The sequence below is a fragment of the Populus euphratica genome, unplaced genomic scaffold (genome assembly GCF_000495115.2).
Source record: "Populus euphratica unplaced genomic scaffold, PopEup_1.0 scaffold5.1, whole genome shotgun sequence".
Classification (NCBI taxonomy): Eukaryota; Viridiplantae; Streptophyta; class Magnoliopsida; order Malpighiales; family Salicaceae; genus Populus; species Populus euphratica.
The window spans coordinates 4,170,677-4,194,447 of NW_011499848.1; the positions used below are offsets into that span (position 1 = coordinate 4,170,677).

The 23,771-nt window shown below is 32.8% G+C and overlaps 2 protein-coding genes and 1 long non-coding RNA gene across 5 annotated transcripts; 2 read left to right on the forward strand and 1 right to left on the reverse strand.

The window, feature by feature from the left end:
* Positions 1-3,031: 3,031 nt before the first annotated feature.
* On the reverse strand, positions 3,032-13,591 carry LOC105116926 (CSC1-like protein At1g69450). The gene is made up of 10 exons (XM_011014439.1): positions 13,292-13,591; positions 13,052-13,207; positions 12,466-12,529; positions 11,960-12,169; positions 11,655-11,834; positions 10,260-10,558; positions 9,185-9,461; positions 8,543-8,818; positions 3,620-3,853; positions 3,032-3,483 (listed from the first exon to the last, which is right to left on the reverse strand). The coding sequence occupies exons 1-10, from the start codon at positions 13,570-13,572 to the stop codon at positions 3,322-3,324; spliced, it is 2,139 nt and encodes a 712-aa protein (XP_011012741.1). The 5' UTR covers positions 13,573-13,591; the 3' UTR covers positions 3,032-3,321.
* On the forward strand, positions 13,530-13,998 carry LOC105116920 (uncharacterized). Its single transcript, XR_840640.1, has 2 exons — positions 13,530-13,613; positions 13,927-13,998. It is a non-coding gene; the product is annotated as an uncharacterized LOC105116920 (long non-coding RNA).
* A 3,870-nt stretch (positions 13,999-17,868) lies between these two features.
* Positions 17,869-23,291, forward strand: LOC105116933 (26S proteasome non-ATPase regulatory subunit 11 homolog). Of its 3 annotated transcripts, none has more exons than XM_011014456.1 (3): positions 17,869-17,985; positions 21,615-22,940; positions 23,140-23,291. In XM_011014456.1, exon 2 carries the CDS (start codon positions 21,628-21,630, stop codon positions 22,894-22,896), a length of 1,269 nt encoding a protein of 422 aa, XP_011012758.1. In that variant the 5' UTR covers positions 17,869-17,985; positions 21,615-21,627; the 3' UTR covers positions 22,897-22,940; positions 23,140-23,291. The 3 variants fall into 3 exon arrangements, with proteins under 3 accessions (XP_011012758.1, XP_011012751.1, XP_011012766.1); XM_011014449.1 differs by lacking the exon at positions 23,140-23,291 and adding an exon at positions 22,968-23,132 and having other exon boundaries at positions 21,615-22,765; XM_011014464.1 differs by lacking the exons at positions 17,869-17,985; positions 23,140-23,291 and adding exons at positions 20,826-21,104; positions 22,968-23,132 and having other exon boundaries at positions 21,615-22,765.
* Positions 23,292-23,771: the final 480 nt, after the last annotated feature.

The window sequence follows — 23,771 nt, forward strand, 5'->3', positions numbered from 1 at the left end:
AATGCAGAGCAAATTATATGAGATCTTAGTAGAACAAGTCAAACCTCGTTCTTAATTAAGGCATATACGGGTTTTGTGTACCGATTTCTTTATCAGTTTGCTCGATATTTTGATGTTTTTTTTTTGGCAGTTTCCTTCAACTTGTATTCCATGTTACGCCGTACGCGATGATCGTGATGAGAGATTGTTTTGACAACAAATATTATATTCATCTTTCACCTTGTATACACTTTAGGCTAAAAGAATAGGACACATTCTTAAGCTTTTGAAGTTGTGTTTTATAAAAAAAATTAATTTTTTTATATTAAAAATTGTTTTAATATATTGATATTAAAAATAATTTTTTTTTAAAGAAAAAAATATTATTTTAATATATTAATAAAAGAAAAAACTTTAAACTGCAAATAAATTCACGGACAACCCTCAATCTTGCTAACGAGCGGCTGTTTCCCTTTTAAAAAGCCCTTGCAACCCCTTGAATTTACAGTTGATCAGCGTAGCCGGGGGCCAGCTCCAGTATTGGAGCTGGAGAGGTTAATGCAGTGCAGGGGTGTTTAAGAGATTTTGATTCTTTAAATGAAAATTAATAGCAAATTTGTAAATAATTTAAAAAGATTATTGATTTTTTTAGTAAAGTTTTATGAAAAATATTGTTAAAATTATGAGTTAAATCATATTGAAATCATTTTAAAAACTTAAAACTTAATAAAAATCAAACTAAAACCGAGTAAAATCAAGTAAAATAGATTAAAATCATGATTTTCAAACCGTTTCTATTATTTCAACTATACACAACATTTACCCTATTCACCAGCCTCTCCTAGTTTCTTTCTCTCAGCCGTTCAACAATCAACCACCACCAGCAGCCCTCTTTTTTTTCTTTTTTTTTCCAATCATCGACAGCGTTCTTTTCACTAGCCACTGTGAGATCCAGAGTCCAGACAACAACAGCGGCATCTCTCGACCAGCCATCGTAAGTTGTTCTGTTTATTTTTTTAATCTCCTGCAAAAAGCATCATGATCTAGAGTCTAGAGTAATTTATTTGTCAAAATTGCAGATATGTCACTGTGTCATGGGTCTCCACCGAATCCCAGGCAACTATTAATTTCTACATTAGCTACTTTCTTGAGCAGAAGTGAGTTTTTACAAAGACTTGAACTGCGTAGGAATTAAAATTTAGATGAAAGAAACTTTTGGAAGACTAAAGAACAGGAAAGGGAAAGGGAAATGAAAGGAGTCGTCTTTTTTTTTTTGTGTTGTTTCTTTCTTTATAGTAGAGACTCCCAGAATATGATCAGCTACTTTCAGAAATTTTTCTTGGAAATTTTTGGAAAATCTCTGACCTTTTTCAAAATGGGACCAGAAATATACAGAAAAATCCCCTGATTAGTTGGGATTGGAAATGAAAAGGAAGACGGCGCATGGATTGCGTATATCTCATCTGCCGACATTATGCAGCCAGATGTGGCTGTGTTCAGTCCACGAGAAAGTCTTTACAGATGCAATGCATCTGTTTGGGAACGGGAAAGTGGTGTTTATTGTATTTTTTTTTAATTTTTTATTTTTTTAAATGAAAATTGTTTATAATATTAAATTATTTTAATGTATTTTAATATACTAAAGTTAAATATAATTTTTTTTAAAAAAAAGTCATATATTTTTAAATAAAAAATAATTTAAACCATTACCATTATTATAATCCCAATCCCACCATTGACTCCCAGGTTATTTGTCATTTTCAAGAACAAAATTAGTGCCTTATTTTTTTTATGTTGCTTTGAATCTCGGGACTGTTTTTTATGTATATTTTAAAGGTGTACATGAAAAAAAAAAATTAATTTTTTTTAGTATTTTAAAATTATTTTGATATATTAGTATTAAAAATAATTTTTTAAAATTAATTATGTGAATAAAAAAAAATTGCATGATGAAGTGACGATTAACTCCCCACTGACATCGAAATCTTGCTGATTTCTTTCCCCAATTTATTTAATTTTGCTTTGCTGGAGAGCCTTTTTAAACCAACTCAATTTAACTGGCAGCATTTTTTGAAAGAGACAAAGTTTTGCCTGTGCTTTGTGTTTGAATTGATTACAATTTGGTTGGATGTTGATTGTTAGATGATAAAAATATATGAAATGAATAGTTGCATTGTATTTTTAAATTGTTTAAAGTATATATAAATTTTTATTTGAATTATATATTTTAAAATGATTTAATTAGATATATATAAAAATTCCTAATGATTTTATGGTTTAAGTGTATTTGTCAAAAATATGTATGTGACAACTTCGATTATGAACATTCATGATGTTTTTTAAAAGAAAAAGAGCACGATTTATTAAATTTTAAAGTGGTTTTTTGAAAATTGTGTATTTTTTCACACTTCACTCCTTTAAATTAAAACTTTGCATGAAACTATTTTTGACATTAAAGTTTATTTGTAAATATAATAGGTGATATTTTTTTAAGTATTTTTTATTTAAAAATATATTAAAATATTTTTATTATTATTTTTGACACCAGCAATTTAGAATATAAAAAAAAATATATTAAAATATTATTATTATTATTATTAACATCAGCAATTTAGAATATCAAAAAAAACAAAATTTTAATTTAAAGTTTTTTCAAAAGAAAAATTCAAAAATCTTGAAAAACAATGCCTTAATTTGTGTCGCAACAAAATCGAGAGAGAAGGCAGAGAGAGAGAGAAAGGGTTTTAAAAAATAGCTATTAATGGTCCTAGATTAAAATTAACCACCTTTTCAATAGAGATTGCTGGAGCACGTCGATTCTAATCTTCTTCAAATAACCGATTCCATTAATTAAAATTTATTAGGTGATAAAGAAAGCTTGACGAGAAATAATGATAAAAAATAAATATCAAGGAGGGAACAATAAAGTTTTTCAATCAATGATTATGGACTCATTGATTAAAATGTAATCTGACTGCTATGCTTTTGGATTCTCTTCTTATTTTTGTAGCTTATTGACAAATGGCAAGTAAAATGTGAACGGAGGGGAGCAGGATAAAAAAAACACTTGCATATTTTGATGAAAAATATAGTCAGCTGAAACAAGTATTCAGGATGCCTAAGCAAGAACATTGAAAGTATGTGCAGGCACCAATACAAGCACGTGCAGACTAGCATGTACAACACGCGTGCATAGAACGTGATTTTCAAGGGCACTTTCTAGTGTCCTCGAAATGAAAGAGAAATCAAATATAACATCTTGAAACGGTAGTTGATAACAGCAACCACCATTGCTATTCAGTTCAAGAGCCAACACAACGTCAACACAATCGTTCCTCACATTCAAACTCCAGCAGATGATATAAGCGGTCTGTTAAGGCTGTCAGTGTCTGCAGAGTACTGAAGCGGCATTAGAGCTGGGTCCCGATAGGCGGTGACCAATTTATCAAAGAACTCAGACATTGTAGCATCATTTTGATCTTCCATGTCCTTCTTTATCAACACCTGAAAACACTTATCCAGGTCAAATCTTGGCTGGAAGGAGCAGAAATCACAAGTACAGTCGGGAAAGGGGGGTAACAAGATAAAAGCATAAGAATTGATATACCCTTGGGCATGGTGTATTGGAATATCAACATACCTCAGCAGGATAAGCGATAAAAATTGGAAGGAAGCATTTCCGGCAGTACTCATTAAACAGAAGCGTCAGAACTGGAAGAGGAATAATTAAGGTTGATGCAAGAGGGAGCTTCTTCAGAGTAAAAATTCCCACTGCAATTGCATGCATGAGTACCAGGGAAAATACCATCGAATTGTGAGCGATAGGCCAAAATTTCCCCGCAGTTTCATACTTGGGAGCGTATACATTTATGAACTGCATCATATGTTTGAAGTGTCAATTTTTTTCCTACTTCTAATAATCTAGCACTAACATAAAAATCCTTAGAAATGAGCAATGCAGAAATACAAACTGTGAGAAAGTGTGAAAATCAATAGTCCGGGTACATAACGTGATGCAAGCACAAAATTTATTTAAATTCTATGAAGGAAGAGTATTTTAGTATTCTCCAAGTTTACTGAAAGTTTTATCTCTATCTTAGACTTTATTTATATTTAGTATTTTATTTTATTAAAATTATTAGGTTTTTCTATTCTATATAGGAATAACTATGTTAGAGATTTAGGAATCTAAGTCATTGTTGGATTTGGACTTTTAAAACACTATAAATAATTCAATCTCATCCTAAATTTACAGCACAAGTTAAAAGGACCTGTATAGGGTTTAGTTTTGCTACCGAAGCAAATATCTCTTAATAATCAATGCCACTAGTCTTGCTTTGAACCTCCAAAATCTCCATCAGGTTGTTGTTTAACAACAAAGACCTGCTTACATCTTACCTTTTGCTTCCTGGCATGAAAGGTAGGAAAAGTGGAAAGCTCTCATGTGTCATTCTTTGCCAATACATTCATTTCCTCCACCATAGTTGTTTTTTTTTCCGATTTGTATCACTTAAACTTCTTTCCAATCATGTGGAACTAATTTAAAAGACAAAGAAGATACAAAAGTTTTATATAAAAAAGATAGAGAGTCATACAAATAAAATTAGATATAAGATATCTAATACATTTTTGAAATCTTTTCTTAAAAGCTATTGGAAGATTATTAACATCAGAACTGGAAACAAAAGACTTAGGAATTGAGATGGGAGACATAGTAGAAAGAGAAGATTGTGACATTAAATTAAAAGTTGGCTCTTCGCTTGGTAAAGCATGTAAAATGGTTTTATCTATTGGCTTCTTTCGAGAGCAAGTCAAGATCTTATTCTGTTTATCTATTGAGTTATTATCTTAATTTCTCCATCCTTACTATAAGTCCTCCCTTCTTTTTCCTCGTCTATAAAGCAATCTTTTTCTTTCTCCCCCTCACTTCCATCTTCTGAATCAAGTTTAGAAATTCATAAAAGAAATAAAAACAAAATCAAATCTTCATTCATACCAATTATATCATCCCCCCTTTAAAGAAATTACTTGGTGAAATAAGCCTCACTCTTGCAAAATATCACATCCATACTAACAAATATTTTTTCTATTAGAAGGATGATAAGATCTGTAATCTTTTTTAGTGATAGAGTACCTAATAAATATACATTTTGGAGTTCTAGAATCTAATTTTCCAACTTTTTGTCAATGATCTCAAATAAAACATATACAACCAAACACTCTAAAAAAAATTATAAAAAAACAAACTCCTTGTAGAAGTTCTACAAGAGATTTAAAATCCAGGACCCTCAAGGATTTTCAATTGATAAGGTATGTTACTGTAAAGACTAAGGTATGTTACTGTAAAGACTGCATCACCCCAATAGAATTTGGGAACATCCATTATAATTTGTAAACATAAGAAAACTTGCAGCTTTTAAAAAATGTTGACTCTTTTGTTTAGCTTCACCATTCTAATTTGGTGTATCTACACAACTTATTTGATGAACAATACCATAATCAATAAAATAACCCTATAAAATTTCATCCATATATTTTGTAACATTATCATTTTTTATGGAAACATGAGTATACTTTACTTTTATTATACTTCAAATGGTGTGATTGTAACAACTAACAAAGGTGAAAAATTATCAAAAAGACAAGAAGACAAATCCACTAGACCTTAACATCATAATGAATAGTTGCAAAAGGTGTAATGCTTCTCTTATTAATAGGTGAATATATGGCATATATGTGATTTGTAAATTCAAATACATCATATAATTATGTTATTCATATTATACTATTTGGACGGAGTTGGAAAGAATATATTTAAAGCTATAAAAAAAGATGTTCTAAATGATTATGTCAATGATATAATTGTTGTTGACCAGCCATCAAAGAATCAAGTTTTAAAGCATGTCTAGTTATACTTATCTCAAACAAATTAACAAATTTATTTTTAGTAGATATAAGTCATTGTCCACTCTATCATGATCAATCGCCTTCCTCGTCTTCAACTCTTTTTAAGCACACAATAATTTTAAAAAAATAGACTTTACAATTTAAATATTTTGTTATCTTACTAGTAGACAATAAATTATTAATTTAAAACAAGGAACGCGAACTAAAGACAAGGACAAAGGAGTGTAATGAAATAAAACTTTACCAGAAATAGAAACTTTATCTTTATCCAATGAAAAAAATAATATAAAAAATATTTAGAAGATCCAGTCATGTGATCATTTGCTCTTTAATCTATAATCCATAAATTAAAATCAACTATGGTGTAACTATTTAGAGCTATAACATTTATACCTGTAAGAGAAAAGTTGAGTGAGGAATTGGATGAAGGTTTAAGCTTAGTCATCATATGTAGGGTTTATAATTCCTTAGAAAAAGTGAAAGAACTTAGTTCCCATAAGAAGCTGCAATTTTAATCATCTCAGATGTGTGAGCTTGTGACCAGGTAGGCCCAACCCTTTTTCCTCCACGTCCTCTGGTAGGATATCAATGAAGTTTCGTACATGTTTCACAATAATCATATTTCAATTACTTTTTGTTCGATGCTCCTTGATCACTAAATCAAGTTTGTTCTTTCTTAACCCATTGAAGAGAGTGAACAACCATGGCTAATATTTGTGGAATTATAAGTTGTAACATAATATTCCTCCAACTATATTTATTTTGAACATGTGAGTATGTTTACCTTAATGAAGGAAAAGGATCCTAAATCCTAATTTGAGCATACTCCATATTGAGCATATTGAGACAAGCAAGAAAGTTATAAAACCTTTTTTGTCCACTAACTTTTGAGATTTAGCTACATTATTTGGACAATAAGCTTGAAAATATTGATGGAAATACAACTCTTGTCATAAAATGTTGAGTTTTCCAAAATATTGAGCTACAATCATAAATCTATGCATCATTACCAAGTTAAGAATACATCTGACTAGCAGCACTATAAATTTTTGACATGAAATCAAGGAGCAAATACCCATGAGCAATAGAAGGCCTCATGAAGTTAACGTGCCAAGACATAACCAAGGAGTTTTCTTGCTGGCCGTGCCAAGACATAACCAAGGAGTTTTCTGAATTCCATCGATTAAGTAGTGGGTCATTTGTTGCTGACATTACTTTTTTTGTGATGTATCATACATTCTTCGAGCTTTGATAAATAATAAGCATGAATGTGACCAAGCAAGATAATTGGTTTCATCTAGTTTAACAAGACTGATATGAGGTGAGGGATTATCACTAATAGCTCCATCTCGACTTCCATTACTCTTAATAGTAGTAGTTTTTGAGTTTTCACCTGAGTTTATTTTTGTCATGTCTCACTCTACAATAGACCATCTAATTTTGACAAACTCATCTAATAATATCTTTAAAAAAAACCCAAATATCTTGATCAAACAATCCTTAAAAACTAGAGTACTTCGAAAATCAAAGCTGACCTTTTTGTCAAACCATATATCTACAAATTGGCAAAGTAAAAGACATCAATTTTTGTTTAAACCATGGGGCTTTTGTTGATGGTTAAAAGAGCTACCAAAAGTAGGAAAAAGGATGTCATCTGATATGCTTATGTCATGCTGACATAAGCATGATATCATTACTCAGCACAATACTGACTTTTGTTAGTGTTTTTAGTTCTTCGATACCACGTTCTTAGATTGAAATAAATGAAAATAGAGAAAGAAGACGGAAGGGTGTTGATAAAAAAAAAGGAAAGGAAAGAGAAAGGACGAGAAATTAAAAAAAAAATTAAAGTGTTTGTCTCACACTTTTAGACACATATACAGAGAGAGTATGTAAATAATTGCATAAATATCTGAACAAAATGACTTTTGCTAGATGACGGTTAGGTCATGTGATAGTCCACAAAGTTTAGCGGAGATGATGACTCGATTGTCAAAATTAAAAAAATCAGACACTTAAATGAACAAAATTAAGAATTAGACAATCAATTGTAAAACCAGATAAGTTCAAGCACTCAAAATCTTGTTAAATCATTTGCTTTTGATTGCGTGATTCAAACCCTTAAATGCTCATCCATATTAAACAACCTCTCACGCATATACCTAATCAACCCTACAACAATTACCTATTAAAGATTCGACCTCAAATCTCTTAAAACATTGTTCAAGCCACCTTGCATCAGAATGACAGAGGAAAATTTACAGACTCGTGCTTGCAGCTACCCACACTTCCATTATAATGATTACTTTCCCAATATCTGCTACGAATAGGAATGAGCTAAGACCACAGTGATTCTGACTGGTCGATTGGGCTCCATTCCAAGTTGTAACCTTTGCTGATATATAAAGGAAATACCCCTCCTTCAAATTTTCATATTCAACAGAATTGCATTGAGCATATAAATATGAATATGCATATTGTATTTTTACTAATTCTAAAAATATTTTAGTGTTTCCAAACTGTAACTGTCTTTTACCATGATAAAATTCTGAAACTACATAACAACAAAGCAACCTACCTAATATGATACATTTCGAAGGAAAAATAATTCATATTATAAAAGGTATGATAAATAAAATAAAATAAGAAAAGAAACCTGGTTACGGAAGATGATGTAAGCGAGACAGAGATACACCAGAAGGAAGGGCAGAATGATCGGAGCTAGGAAGAAATACGTAATGCCAAGAAGTCCAAAGAAAAGAATCCTCGGAATGTCCTTGTGATAAGGAATAGATGGAACTTCAATTCCTTCATCCGTACTTTTAGCACAACACTTTGTTGTTAGATGGGAAATTAGAGGGAATATGCGAGCAAGTTCTGATGTAGTGCTCGTCCATCCAGAAGTGACAACATAAGCAATGAAAAATGACGCCTACAAAAAATAAAATTTGTCAATCAGACAATAGCTATCATGAATCTTTTAATCGGCTATTTCAGTCCTCAAAGCGAGAGGCCACTGAATTTTGTTCAGTTATCAGTCGTTGAAGTTGTTTTCACCCCTCCAGTAGACAAAATGCCCTCAGATTATCTCCTTTCACTTCAAAGAAATTCATTTGTATTTTGTTTTTTAGTGTCTTTCCAGTATTGAGAAGAGGATTGGAGAGCAATGCGAGATATAATTGATAGAAAGAATGAGTATTCAGCAAACATGTTAGGTTTCTCTGCTTTCAAAAACACACAATTCTCTCTCGTAACAAATTGAAAATTTTGTAATAATATTTCAGTAACACACACTCACCTGAGCTGGAACAGCAACAGCCAACTTTGCAGGAATATTCTTGGGGTCAAGAAAGATGGAAAACTGATAAAATATGGACCCAGAAAATGCAGTGGCGAAGAAGATGTTCCATATTGTGAACCAGAGTACTTTCTTACATGCACTCTTTTCTATCATGCTATGAGAAATGTATCCTTGAATGGAGGAAAGGAACACCATGATTGGGGCCACGGCCTTCAGGAACAACTGAAGAATCAGACTAGGAAGATATCCTGTAATCACTTGACTGACAAATGATCTGCGAGTAAGATCACAACATTTAGTATCTTGCATCGTTGTGGAAGAATAAATCCAGCTATAATGGAGTAATTGTTATGAATCACCTCGATGATATGTGTAAAAGAAGAAAAACAACTTTTCTAATCCCAACCGAAACAACAGTAGAAATAATTCAACGTACTCTTTCTATCTGTTAGCACATTTCAGATATGTCTTGTGTCAATTTGGGGAGAGCATGCTTTGAAAAGTGAAAGAGATACAATATAAACGCCTTGAAATACGCTTTGAGAAACATGGCTCAACATTGAACTCTGAAAACCCACTGGAAAAGGTTGCTGCAGTTTATCAAGGAAATACTTTTCTTCCAAAATCACTAAAAAAGTGAACTTAATGCACTGATTATTGATAATCTAGAGCAGCACATGACACCAAATGCCATATCAATCAATTGAAGCATCCAATAAGAGGGTTCCAATGGCAATAGAAGATCCCTGGAGAAATTACATATGAAAAACTCTGAATTATTCTGTTGATACTGTTCAGCATAAATCCGTACTATTCATGATCCTGGCCACCCATTGAAATCTTATCATATAGACATTCATGAAATGGATACCAGAGGCAAGTGCTCCAGGACATACTCTAAAATACCAGTGGCCATTCTTTGCTGACAGTACCAATGGACCACTTCAATTCATAGTAGGAAAAAAGTAGATGGCAAGAGAGAGTGAGAGGTTTTCAAGTCGATGAGGGTTGAATTGTCAAGGATGATATGATGGCAACACTGATAGTACAAAGACTAGAGATCATTACTTACATGTCTAGAATGCTTTTCAGGAATGGAAACCAAACTTCCAGCTGATTCAGGTTAGTGAGACCTTGTACAACTAACACAGGAATAAGGAACAAAATTGTAAGAAGAATACATGCAACTACAACCACAAGCTTAGAAATCCATCTTCGCATGAATGATGATGAAAGAAAAGGCCAGTAGACATCATCAGGTGCAGGAGCTTCTTCTGTGAGCCAATGTGTGGGGTTGATTGATTGTTGCAGATGGAAAACAGTGGAAGCACCATACCGCGACTTGAATGACACAAAGGCAGCATGAGTATCCTTTAACAAGAGAAAGAACGTAAATTAATAGCATGCACCACCACAACACCAAAAAGGTTCAAAAAGAAAATCTAAAGAAACTAATCAAAAGGAGTGGATAACAATGGCAAGAATACACATTATGGGTCAGCACAACACCAAAAAAGTATAAAAAGAAAATCTAAAGAAACTAAGCAGAAAGCGTGGCAATCAATGACAAGAATACACGTTATGGTCATCAGCTTGATTTTGGAAAACAAGGTTTTCATAGTCATCCTCTACCTGAAGATGATGAGTTAATATGAAACATTCCACTCAGAGTACAATGGCCGCTACCATGAGACTACAAGTACTTCAGAAAAATCAAAGTACTGCAAAGTATCAGGTTGATTAGTGCTTTAGAGCTGTGATGAAAATGAATTCCAAAATAAACCATCCAAAACTGGTATAAGCAAGTACACAAGCATGTATTTGAGCACACCTAGACTCTGGAAAAAAAAAATGGTGCACTGACACGGAATGTTATTTCCTTTGAGGAAGCGGGTTGAAGAAGAGAGGGTAGGGTTGTTATCTTTCTTTGGGGTTGGGTGGGAGAGGAAAGGGCAGGGTTGTCATTTGCATTTCCCCATGAGCTCTAAAACTGACAGAAACATTCAAGGACTGATTACTTCAAATCTGTGCTTCAAAATTTTGACTTGGGTTATTCTTTGGCAATATTACAATTTCACAAAACTTAATCTCCAGCAAATTCTTAACAGGAGAACAAAATTCAACCAACTTCCTTACTTGTTTTAATCGAGAGAAAAATCATGTTGACCAGCAATATCATTCAAGCATGGCTACCTTTTATATTTTGAGAACAAATAAATGGTACTGTATGCTATAAACATTTTGATTCGTGAATAACACTATTTATCAAGATACATGCAAATGCATTTTACAACTTAACATTGTTCAATGTTACTAAATTTGATACTGGTGATGCACACCACATTTTAAAGGATTTCAACACCTTCATGCATATTTGATGGTCATTTTAACTGTTGAACAAGGTATAAATTTGACAATTAAAGAATGTCAGTAGAAGTAAAATAATAGTGAAAGGAGCACCACATACCTCTGCCAATAACGCCTCTGATTGCTTCAATCTCACATTCTGCTCTAAGTCATCTAACCTCTTCCCATAATGATCCAAAAGATCAACCTTATGTCCACACAATCCAACTCGCTTGTACTTCTGTTCAGATGGTTCTAATTGCAAGTGAAGAAGCCTCTTGTACAATTTGTTTGCATCTTTCTGAACCCCAAGGAAAATACGAGGAAATAAATGCAAAGTAATTTAAAGGGAGCTTAGATATATAGAAAAAGGGAAAGAGAAAAACATTGGTGACAATGGTGAGGGAGGAAACAGACATTACTTACAATGAGGCTCTGAACTTTGCTAGTTCGACGAAGAACTGTATGTGAAAGATATGTGGTAGGGTGATACTCTGTAAAGAAGCTCTCAACACTGTCACTGACACTGCTTCCAACTGAGACAGGGATATTGCGAACTAAAATAGTGAACTGATGTGGCTGAGGTTTGGCTGAATAAAAATATGCGATCCTTTTTGAAGAGATATAGTTATATTCCTGCAGAATCAAATACCCATCAGCAGCTGTGTATGTATCAAGAAATAACTTATTAATACATTTTATCAGTTCATTATGAGAGAATTATAATCTAAACCCTGCTAAATAATTGACAGTCTCCTGTCCATACAAACAATGTGTATAGATCTGCACCAAAATATAAATCTGATTTATCCCCTGATCAATGAAAATGGAAAACTTACATTCACAGTCCTAGGCAAAAGGATTTGAAGGTGGTCAAATTCTGCTAAAATAAGGATTAACAATAAGATATAACCGCGTAAAATGGAACTTACATGATACAGTAGATAGCATATGAAAATAGTGACAACATATACAGCAGAGAAGTGAATCCATAACCTACAAAAATGGCCAAAATACGTGAGTTTCTCTACACAGTACACATAAACTTGCATAGTAAAGTAGACAGAAGATGAAAAAAATGACAATATATACAACAGAGAAGTGAACCCATAACCTGCTAAAAAATTGACAAAATGCACGACTCCCTCTACACAGTACACTATCCTTACCATAAGAATATTACACTGCCTAACATCTTGGATGTGTTACAAAGTTAATTCATTTCCAGGCCCTCACCAAAGCATAAATAAGTTAATGTTTGATGTGAAATCAAATTGTCCTACTCGGATTTGCTTCAAATTAACTGTGTATAGGAATTATGTAATAAGTGGATTCTTAATTCTAGATGAAAACTATTTTATGAAGCCCAAATGAGCTAACACCATTCAGACAAATGAGTAGCATTTTCCAGGCAAATATGTCATTTGGATGGAAACCACGCGAATAGTTTTAGCATGTTAGAACTTCTTAAATAAATTGACTGCTCATGTTAAAGCCAGATTTGCAGATCATACTTACAACTTTGAGCCACTATTTACATTTGAAATGGTAAATACGTCCAGTGAGCTAGTATACAAATCAGCAAAATCAATTTGGTGAAGCTCAGTCCCCGAACAGTTCACTGGGAGAAGAATAAGTATTCCTATTATCCCAGTGAATGAAAACACTTTCAAACTGCAGTATTCAGATAAAGCAAGAAAAAATAAGGCTTTGTTTAATGGCAGATCAAAAAGCTTCCTTGAGTATGACTAGAATTACCAGAAAGTTATCATTCGCATGTACACCACAGCATCCAAGCCAGAAGAAGATAGCATTTCCTCTTCAGATAGCTTCCATGCCTTTGACAACCAACCAGCAGATGGTAATAGCCTTTCAAGATTGAAACGGCTTCCCTGTTTAGAACTCCCTTCCGCGAGCAAGCGCGGTACAAAAACTTCATAATAACTTGGTTGTTTCTTCAATATAGAATACAGTACCAGGAATATAACACATAGAGCAGAGTTTATCCCCACTGATGTTAGAATAGCCGAAACGAGCATTTCAGCAGACCAATCTCAAAACCTCGAGAAAGACGAACGAAATTCTACACCGCAGCAAGAACAGGGACAAATATTTAACACCCTGAGAAAATTGCACTCTAATTACAGTTAGACATGATAATCACTTTGTTACTTCAAATTAATCATGGATTAATATGACTTAATTACCCTGCTCCTCTCACTCCTGGTCGAAGCTACCATCGATTAAAAATAAAATAAATCTAATGCAAAACTTGATTAATTTTGATTACTTTCATAAAGTTGATCGAGAAGTAAAAAAAATGATGCCACGGAAAAGAAACCTACATAAGAAAATCGAAAGCAAGAAAAAATGTCAGCGGAGAAAATCCACACCTCGTGCTGTTTGGATTCTGCTGCAGCAGCAGCTGCTTGAAACAGAAGCAAAACGTTCTTCTGAGTAAAGAATTCAAAAACAAATCTAACGTGAGGTGCAGTCGTAAGTTCTTAACAGTAGAGTGGAGACTTGCATCAGTAGAATCTGGTACTGTTCTGGAGAGATCGTTGTGAGCAGCTAAACCGTGTATACTGAGATTGCTTATTTGAGTTTGTTGAGCTTGATTAATTGCCAGTAATACCCCTGCTGGTATCATGTTCAGTTGTTCATTGCTTGTCAAGACGGCCAGTAAAACGCAAATGACGGGTGATCGATGCGTTTGTTTGGTGGTGTGAGACAGGGATGATATGGGGATTTACCGAGGGAAAGGGAGGAACGGCTGGTAGTCAACTTTGAGCGTCGACACTAACTAGTAAGTAGCAACTACTATTCCCAGTCGACACTCCTTTGAGCGTCGTCATCTAGGGACCACGTGTTTCCTTCTTTCTCTCTTTATAGAGCACGGCTTGAGCGGTGCTTCCATGGAGAAACGAAAAAACAATAAACCTCACCTTTAATTTGCGTTTAGAATTGTAATAGGAATAATAATTTAAAATATTTTTTATTTAAAAATATATTAGAATAATATTTTTATATTTTAAAATTTATTTTCAACATCAATACATTAGAATAATCTCAAACTATAAAACAAAAATATTTTAAATAAAAATAATTAAATTTGAAAAAACTTGTTTCACACTATATTCTCAAACAGATTACTTTGTGAAAGGTCAAAAAAAGGTTTTGCCCTTTGAATGGTTTTTTTTAAGTAAGAAAACAACAATATGCTCTCATGTCGTTCAAGACTTTATTTAAATAAAAAAAATAAGTATATATTTAGCTAAGGTTGCATTCAGTTTTTCTTAGTTTTTAATGAAAATATAAAATAAAAAAAATATCTTAGTTTTTAATGAAAATATAAAATAATAAAAAATAAAAAAAAAAGTATTAAATATGGATGGCATGTCATAAAGTTTTCAAAAAAAGTATTTTTGTTTTTAAATTTTAAAAATCACACAAATTATACAATTTTATTATCTTGGTACCCTTTCAATTCAATTTTTATGCAAAAATTTATTTTTATTATTTTTTAGTTCTTAGTTGAAAGGGAAGAAAAAAATCATTGGATCCCATGATAAAAAGAAAAAAGTATCATTGACACTGACTTGAACTATAAAAATAAATGATATTTGTGTCAAATGATTTTATTTGACGAGAAAAAATCATATTATGTGTTTTTCATCTTTAAAGCTCGTAAAAAAAATCTGGACTCGGGCTGATTTTTGGTTTTTTAGATTTTTTTAAAGTTTATTGATGTCATATGTAGGTTTATCATGATTTGTACAATATTTTATAGATGTTCTGGGTAAAAAGTTAATTAAAGAAACTGGTATTTAAATAAAAAAATAAAATTTAAACTTTAATTTTCAGGCCACTATAATAATCAATTTCTAGGTAAATCAAATGATGTATCATCTATTTTTTAAACAAAAATTGGATGGATGACATGTCATCCTCGTCGATTACAAAAAACATAAAATCAAAGCCCATTCGCATAGCCTTACTTCAACCAACTTAACGCTACTTGACCCTTGTTTTTTTTTTTTCCTTATTTTTTCAAGTTAATGATTACTTTTTATGGTTTTTTCTGTGTTTTTTAAATTTATATTTAAAATAGCATGTATTTTCCCTTTTATTTTATTTAGAAAGTATCTTTTGAATAAAGATTATTTTAACTGTATATTTAAATTTAATTTTTTTTTCTAATTCATCTGTAATTTTTTTAACTTATATATGAATGAAGTTTATTTTTTAAATAGAAAAATATTTTAAGATAATAATTATAACACACGTAGCCTCTTCTCCCATTTTATTTTACCTGATTAGTTCAATTGTGTTTTTATTTCTATCACTGTTTACTTGGACAAAAAATTATTTTAATAAAAAATATAATAAACACAATTAAATAAATATTTTTATCTTTTAAAATAAAATATTTTTATATACATACATTTCTTGAATTTTTAAGTTTTATTTTCAAGTATGATTAATACTTTCTTATCTATTTATTTGCACTCATAGTCTTAATTATTCGATTACATGTATATATAATTTTTTTTATTTGAACTTGAATTTTAAAACTATAGAAATGTTTTGAAAAAATCTGTATATGTTATTTATTTATAAAAAATAAAAATATTTTATATATAACAAAGTACAAATCATATAACTAGCTATGACCTAAATATATAATATACTAATCCCTGCATGAAGAAATATTTAATTGCAACAGCGACTGCAATCATTCTTGAACAGTGTTTAGTATAACAATAACTGTTATTTTTAAAAATATTTTTTATTTAAAAATATATTAAAATAATATTTTTTATTATTTTAAAATTATTTTTAATATAAACTATCAAAATAATAAAACAAAAGTTTTTTAAAATTCTTTCATAAAACATGATTTCAAACGAAATTCCAAATAGCGCGAAATATAGCATCAATGCAAAAGCGCGGGTCGAAGCCAAGGAGCGGCGCCGTCCATCGTATCTAACGAGAGGGCTAATTTCGTCAATGTGCCAGGAGACTGGTGGGATTCCATTCAAATCCTTTGCCTACCGCGCAAAACCATTTTCCGCTTTTTTTGCGCGTTTGTGTTTGTTTAAAACGCAGCAATACAATCATTTGTAATTGATAAAATATTATTTATTGTTTATAAAATCTATTATAATTTATTTTTAAAATGCAGTGTCGATAAAAATATCCATGAAAATACTCCTTTATTTTCCTATACAAGACTATATTTTTGAAATATACAGGCTATATTTATTTTTATATTTTTAAAATATTTTTTAAAAACTTATTATTTTTTTACTTTAAATTATTTTTTATATTTTTAAATTATTTTGATGTGTTAATATTAAAAATAATTTTTAAAAAAATAAAAAAATTATTTAAATATATTTTCAAGTAAAAAATACTTTGAAAAACAATTATATCATACTTTCAAACAAAAAAGTTAGGTAACAAAACAATATAAAAATTTAATTTTAAATATAGTCAAACAACGGAACAATATAAAATTTTAAATTTAATTTTTTTAATAATAAAAATTCAAATTATCATAATAAAATTATATAATTCTATGATAGTAGATATCTTATAAAGTGGGCTCTAATTTATAATTATGTTGGTTAGATTTATAATTGTATGTTCCTACAATTGTTTTATATTTTTATAAAATTTTTATTTTTTATTTCTTGAAATTCATTAATGGAAATTTACCATGTAAGATTAATATGTTAGATCAAAGTATATGAATAAATATGGAAGTTATAAAATATTAAAAAAACAAAATTAAAAAAAAATCGTCAAACTTTCTGCTTGGACATGTTCGCGCGTCCCTAAATTATCCCCAGTCTTGTCTCAAAAATCAAAGAAAGAAAAAGGTTTTTTTTGTCTTTTCATTTTTCTAACCAAACAAGCTCCGGTTCCGAATTTTAGTTCTCTCTTTTGTGATGAACATGAAAGCAAATACAACCTTCGAGATTGTTGCAAGAACCTGGGACAGAAACGAAACTTATGAAAGGGACCAAAATAAGTTCGAAACCTTGCGAAAATATTGTTAAAAAACGAGGTCGTAAAAGAAGAACGCAATATACAAATAAAAGAAAAGGAAAAACAGCTGATTACCATAACATAAAAGAGAACAAAGCTGGGTCAAGAAATTGCAACCCGATCCAAATTAGGAGGGGAACATGGGTTACCTTCCATCCATCGTGCAGTTACTGTAACTTTCTTTAGCTGAAAAAAATTAAAAATCCGAAGCACTCTTATTTACACCCGGCCTTGAAACTTCATGGGCTCTAGGCTCCCCAAAAACAGCCCACGAAGGGCATCCCATCCAAATAAAAAAATCAAAGACTGCTTCATCTCCCCCACGCCTCTCCAGCACAGCCAGGAAAAGCAGACGGACACGATCTACTCACGAACAAGCTCGAACTTCCCAATCACAGGCACGCGCAACTTCTTACACTTTCTCTTTCTGCATCCTTTCAATCTCCCTTACTATCCCTTACTATTTTCTATCTGTATTTTTTTTTACTTGTCCCTGTTGTATCCCTAATTTTAGATTTTTCCTAGCTTTCAATTTTTTTTAATAAAAAAGGCAGGGATTTTTTATCCTTTTTCAATCTAAATCTCCCAATTCAAAATTTTTATTATTTTTCTTGTAGGTTGTGGGATTGATTTCGGTAGTAATTGGTATTACGGTGCAGAATGCCTTTTGCTCTGAAAATAATTTTTTTCCAGATTTTTTTTTAATATTACAATGTTAAAATCATCAAAAATATTTTTAAAAATATCAATTTGATATTTTTCGGGACAAATATACTTTTAAAATTCACCTGAAAACACAATATCAAACATACACAAAATGCGCGCGCGCGCATATTGTTAGTCTATCGCTTCCATTTGTAGCTAATTAGTACTTGGCTTGGCCTTGGTACGATTTGAACGCAGGGCTTTAGTCTTGACCTATCAGGGTTGAGTTATTATGAATTGAAATCTTAAGTTAGTTGATTAATTAAGTTGTTACTTGTCACGTAATTGGGGGAGGTTGGGGTTTGATTAAAGTCTGTGTTTGAGTGTCGTTCGTAATGGACATATAGTGCACGATTTGAGGTTTTGTTTATGATTGATGGATAAACAGAGTGGAGGGATGAAAAAAATGTCAGGAAGTGATTAAGCTCCTCTTTTTGCTTGCTCTATCTCAACAGCCACAGTAAATTACATGTTTAGCGGAAACTATTATTATTTAATTTTTTGATAGTTATATACTATCACAAAAAAAGTTTTCTTTTAATATTTCCAACGATAAACTGGAGCATATATATATATATATTACGGTAACATAAATTTGAAATTTTCCAATGACAAATGTCAATAATTTATTTCCAAGAATATTTTACAAATCAATGTTTATGTAAAATATTTTTCAAATCAGCTCAACTAGCAGCCCTTCCTAAAAGAAAGCCTTAATCTTGCTTAAAATATAAAGCAAAAGGCTTTGTTTTGCTAAGATTTACTGAGAACTAGAGATAGATATAAAGAGAAAGAAGAGAGGAAATAAAAAGAGGTTCTAGGTTAAGCTATCTCAACCTACACCACAATTTATATATATGTTTATATGTGAGAAAGAAAAATAGTTTACACAACTACCTTTAATATCACATTGTAATTACCAATTACTCCTAAAAACACTTCTCAAGATAGAGCTTGAATATCCCTCATGTCTATCTTGCTAGTGAAAGAGTGAAACAAGTTACTCCTCAGTCCCTTAGTAAATACATCAACTGCTTGGTTTTCAGATTCTACAAAGAGAATTGGTCTTATTCAATTCTCTTTAATAAAGTGCACATCAATCTCAACATGCTTCAATCTATCATTTTAAATTGGATTATAAGCAATGTTGATAGCTGCTTTGTTATCACAAGAAAGTGATGTAAGACTATCATTTGTTATTCCTAGCTCTTGCATCAGACTTTTAGACCGAGCTCACATACATTGTGTGCCATCATTCAATACTCTGCTTCTGCTCTAGACTCTAGACTGGACCGCCACAAATTGCTTCTTACTCCTCCATGACATTTCATTGCCACCAATAAAGGCCTAATATCCAGACATAGATCTCCTATCATCTGGTGATCTAGTGCAATTGGCATCAATAAACTCCTCTACCTTTAAATGCCCATTATTTAAGAACAACAATCCCTTCCCAGAGCAAATTTTAGGCATTTAAGGATGCGATGAATTGGCTGACTACACTAAACTAACTTGGCTATATGAGGACAAGTATGTGAAAGGTAGATCAATTGACCAGCCAACCTCTGATATCCTCCCTTTTCCACCACTTCACCATTGCTGTTCTTAAGGAGAGGATTCACTCTGACTTGAGAATCAATATGTCTAAATCCCAACATCCATGTTTGTGTAGGTAGATTGAGGATTTACTTCCTTTAAGAAACAAAGATACCTTTACTTGACCAGGCAACTTTAATTCCTAGGAAGTAACACAACCTCCCAGGATCTGTGATCTCAAATTCTTTGGCAAGATACTTCTTTAAAATGGAAACCTCATCATTTCCTGTTAACTCAGTATGATCACCATATGCAATGAGAATCGTGGTCTTACCTTTGTAATGTTTGATGAACACAATGTGGTCTGTTACTTTGTTTGTATCCATATCTAACAATTGTCTAGCTACATTTATCAAACCATGCTCATGGAGATTGCCTCTCAGCTTGCATACTTTGCCCTCTATTTTCTCTCACGAGAATCCTAGGGGAATCTACATGTGAACTTCTTATTCCATGTCTCCTTGAAGAAACATATTTTTTGCATCCAATTTTTGCAAGTCCCTCCCACCCTAAATTTGCTTCAAGAGATAACAAAACCCTGTTTGAATTCGTTTTTGCAAACATTTCCTGATAATCTATTCCATAAGTCTGATTATATCCCTTTGCAACCAGCGTTGCTTTGAACCTCTTAATACTTCCATCTGGCATTTGCTCAATGTTAAAAACCCATTTGCAGCTTTGCTTTGTTTTATATAAAGTCTGCCACATTTAGTGGAATAAGGGATATCAATCAAGTTATCTCGTAAGAGATTTTGTAGCAATTTTCTTTATGAATCAAATAAATTAAATCATGGTTCTGTTTGCAATAGCTGAACTGAATGGCTCTCCTAAGAAAATTGAAAGTAATCACATTATTGAAGTATTTAAATGGTTTCTTTTTATATCATAAGATTGAACTTATAAATTTCTTTTAATCTGTGTAATAAGTTTTTTTTCTGCAGCATATTCCATTCACTCAAAAACTTGACAATTTTGGAATGTGGTTTGTATTTTGGATCAGCTAAATTTGGGTATAGAGAATTGAGGTTTGTAATTGGAAAAGAAGAACAGAAGGAACATAAGCTGGTTTCAGATTCAGGCAGCTTTATCTGTATTATTAATGCAGGCTTAACTTGTGTGGGTTGACCAGGCAACCTGGACCCTTCACCGGGTCTGGCCTTGGGCTGGGTCTGATAATTGTGAGGATAACGATTAACCTATCCACATATGCCCCTAGGTATGTGATAGTAACAGCCTCTTTAAGAACATGATTTTTTGTTTCCTTGGCAATACTACCAAGCAGCCTGGTTTTTCAGCTAGTGAGTCTACCTGTTTCTCTATGTTATTTTTGTTATAGCCTAATTGAGAAAAATAAAAAACATCCAGTTATCTGTGCTCACTGATGTCCAATGAGTGTTGAAATTGGCTATAATATATAGTGATTTCGTGATATTGTTAGTTTTTTCTGTTTTGGGTTGTGTTGTAAGCTCTGATGTTATTGACAGTTTCAGAGGCATTAAGTAGAATCTGGTGCAGCAAAAGGTTTGGACAGTACTATGTTGTCAAGATATGTAGCAACTGCTCAGGAATCTTTCCTATGTATTCAATATCTGTGCACTGTCTATACTCTAGATGAATATGCTGCAAACAATTCTTTCTTTGGTCATATGCATACTTTAGTTCTGTGCCATCATTTTTCATTGCTTGAGGCAAGGCTGCGCATATCAAATTAATTTTCATTTTGTAGGACTTTGAGCACCATGTCAACATCACATCTCCCTGCAACTACAGATTCAATTGCTCAGGCTTTAGAAGCAAAAAACCCATCTGAAGCCATTTCTATCTACTACATCATACTAGAGAACCCATCTTCTTCTCCTGAATCCCTCAGGATTAAGGAACAGGCCATTACAAATCTCTCAGATCTTCTTAGACAGGAGAATCGAGCAGAGGAGCTTCGAAGCCCTCTGACCCAGTTGACCCCCTTTTTTGCTTTGATTCCCAAGGCAAAAACTGCTAAAATTGTTCGTGGGATAATTGATACAGTAGCTAAAATACCAGGTACTTCTGATCTTCAGATTTCTCTGTGCAAAGAGATGGTGCTGTGGACCCGTGCTGAGAAGCGAACTTTTCTTCGGCAGCGAGTTGAAGCAAGACTGGCAGCACTTTTGATGGAAAATAAAGAGTATTCAGAAGCATTAAACCTGCTTTCTGGTCTGATCAAGGAGGTGAGAAGATTGGATGACAAGCTTCTTCTTGTGGACATAGACTTGCTGGAGAGTAAGCTCCACTTTTCTCTTAGAAACCTCCCTAAAGCCAAGGCTGCACTCACGGCAGCAAGAACAGCAGCCAACGCAATTTATGTGCCTCCAGCCCAACAGGGTACTATAGATTTACAGAGTGGTATCCTTCATGCAGAAGAAAAGGATTACAAAACTGCTTACAGCTACTTCTTTGAAGCATTTGAAGCTTTCAATGCACTTGAAGATCCCCGAGCAGTATTTAGCCTCAAGTATATGTTGTTGTGCAAAATAATGGTGAGCCAAGCTGATGATGTTGCAGGAATAATATCATCCAAAGCAGGACTTCAGTATGTGGGGCCTGAGCTGGATGCAATGAAAGCTGTTGCCGATGCTCATGCAAAACGCTCCTTGAAGCTCTTTGAGACTGCACTGCGGGATTTTAAGGCCCAGCTAGAAGAAGACCCAATTGTTCATAGGCATCTGTCATCCCTATATGATACTTTATTAGAGCAGAACCTCTGCAGGTTGATTGAGCCATTCTCAAGGGTTGAGATTGCTCACATCGCTGACCTGATTGAACTGCCCATAGATCACGTGGAGAAGAAACTATCCCAGATGATTCTGGATAAGAAATTCGCTGGGACTTTGGACCAAGGTGCTGGATGCCTCGTCATTTTTGAGGATCTTAAAACAGATGCAATCTACCCAGCAACGTTGGAGACCATATCCAATATTGGCAAGGTAGTTGATAGCCTCTATGTGAGGTCTGCCAAGATTATGGCCTAAGGTTGTGGATGTAGGAGGCGGTTCTGCTTGCTCCTTTACTTCTGGAAACCTTTCTGTGTTTTGTTGCCAAGGTGCTGGATGCCTCGTCATTTTTGAGGATCTTAAAACAGATGCAATCTACCCAGCAACGTTGGAGACCATATCCAATATTGGCAAGGTAGTTGATAGCCTCTATGTGAGGTCTGCCAAGATTATGGCCTAAGGTTGTGGATGTAGGAGGCGGTCTGCCAAGATTACTTCTGGAAACCTTTCTGTGTTTTGTTGCTGACATGCATTTATAATTTCTTCAATTGATTTAACCTCTGATGTTTTGTGTATCGAGTACATCGATATCCACCAAGTTGGAGAACTGATTATTATTATTATTATTATTATTATGTTTTTTTACCGTGCTATGAACAGAGTAATGTTGTTCGAAGTTGAAATGTAGGAAGGGGTTCTTTACCAGCATAAAGTTATTTACTGGGAATGGAGGTATGATCACACCATTAGTTTAGAGATAAAAGGAGCTTTGGCTCGAACAAGCAAAACCACTTCGTAACTGTACTGTGTTTGCTAATCAACGTGGACTCCCATTCCCGACAAGGAGGGAATGTACACGTGTCCATCTCTATGACGAAATTGGTTGTTTTGAAGTGTCGGTCAAGTGGGTTGAAATGGCTCACCTCACTGGACTCTGATTGCGTACACTTGTGTGATGATACGATGAAAGTGATAGGACTCTCTGATATTCAAGTGATATAACAAAAATGGAGAGCTTAAATGTAAATTATAATTCATCAAATCCCATGTGTTTGTTTTTTAATTACCCGGCACTATCCTTGTTTAGGGTGATTGTAGAGTAATCTATCACTTTTGTACCACGAATTTAATAT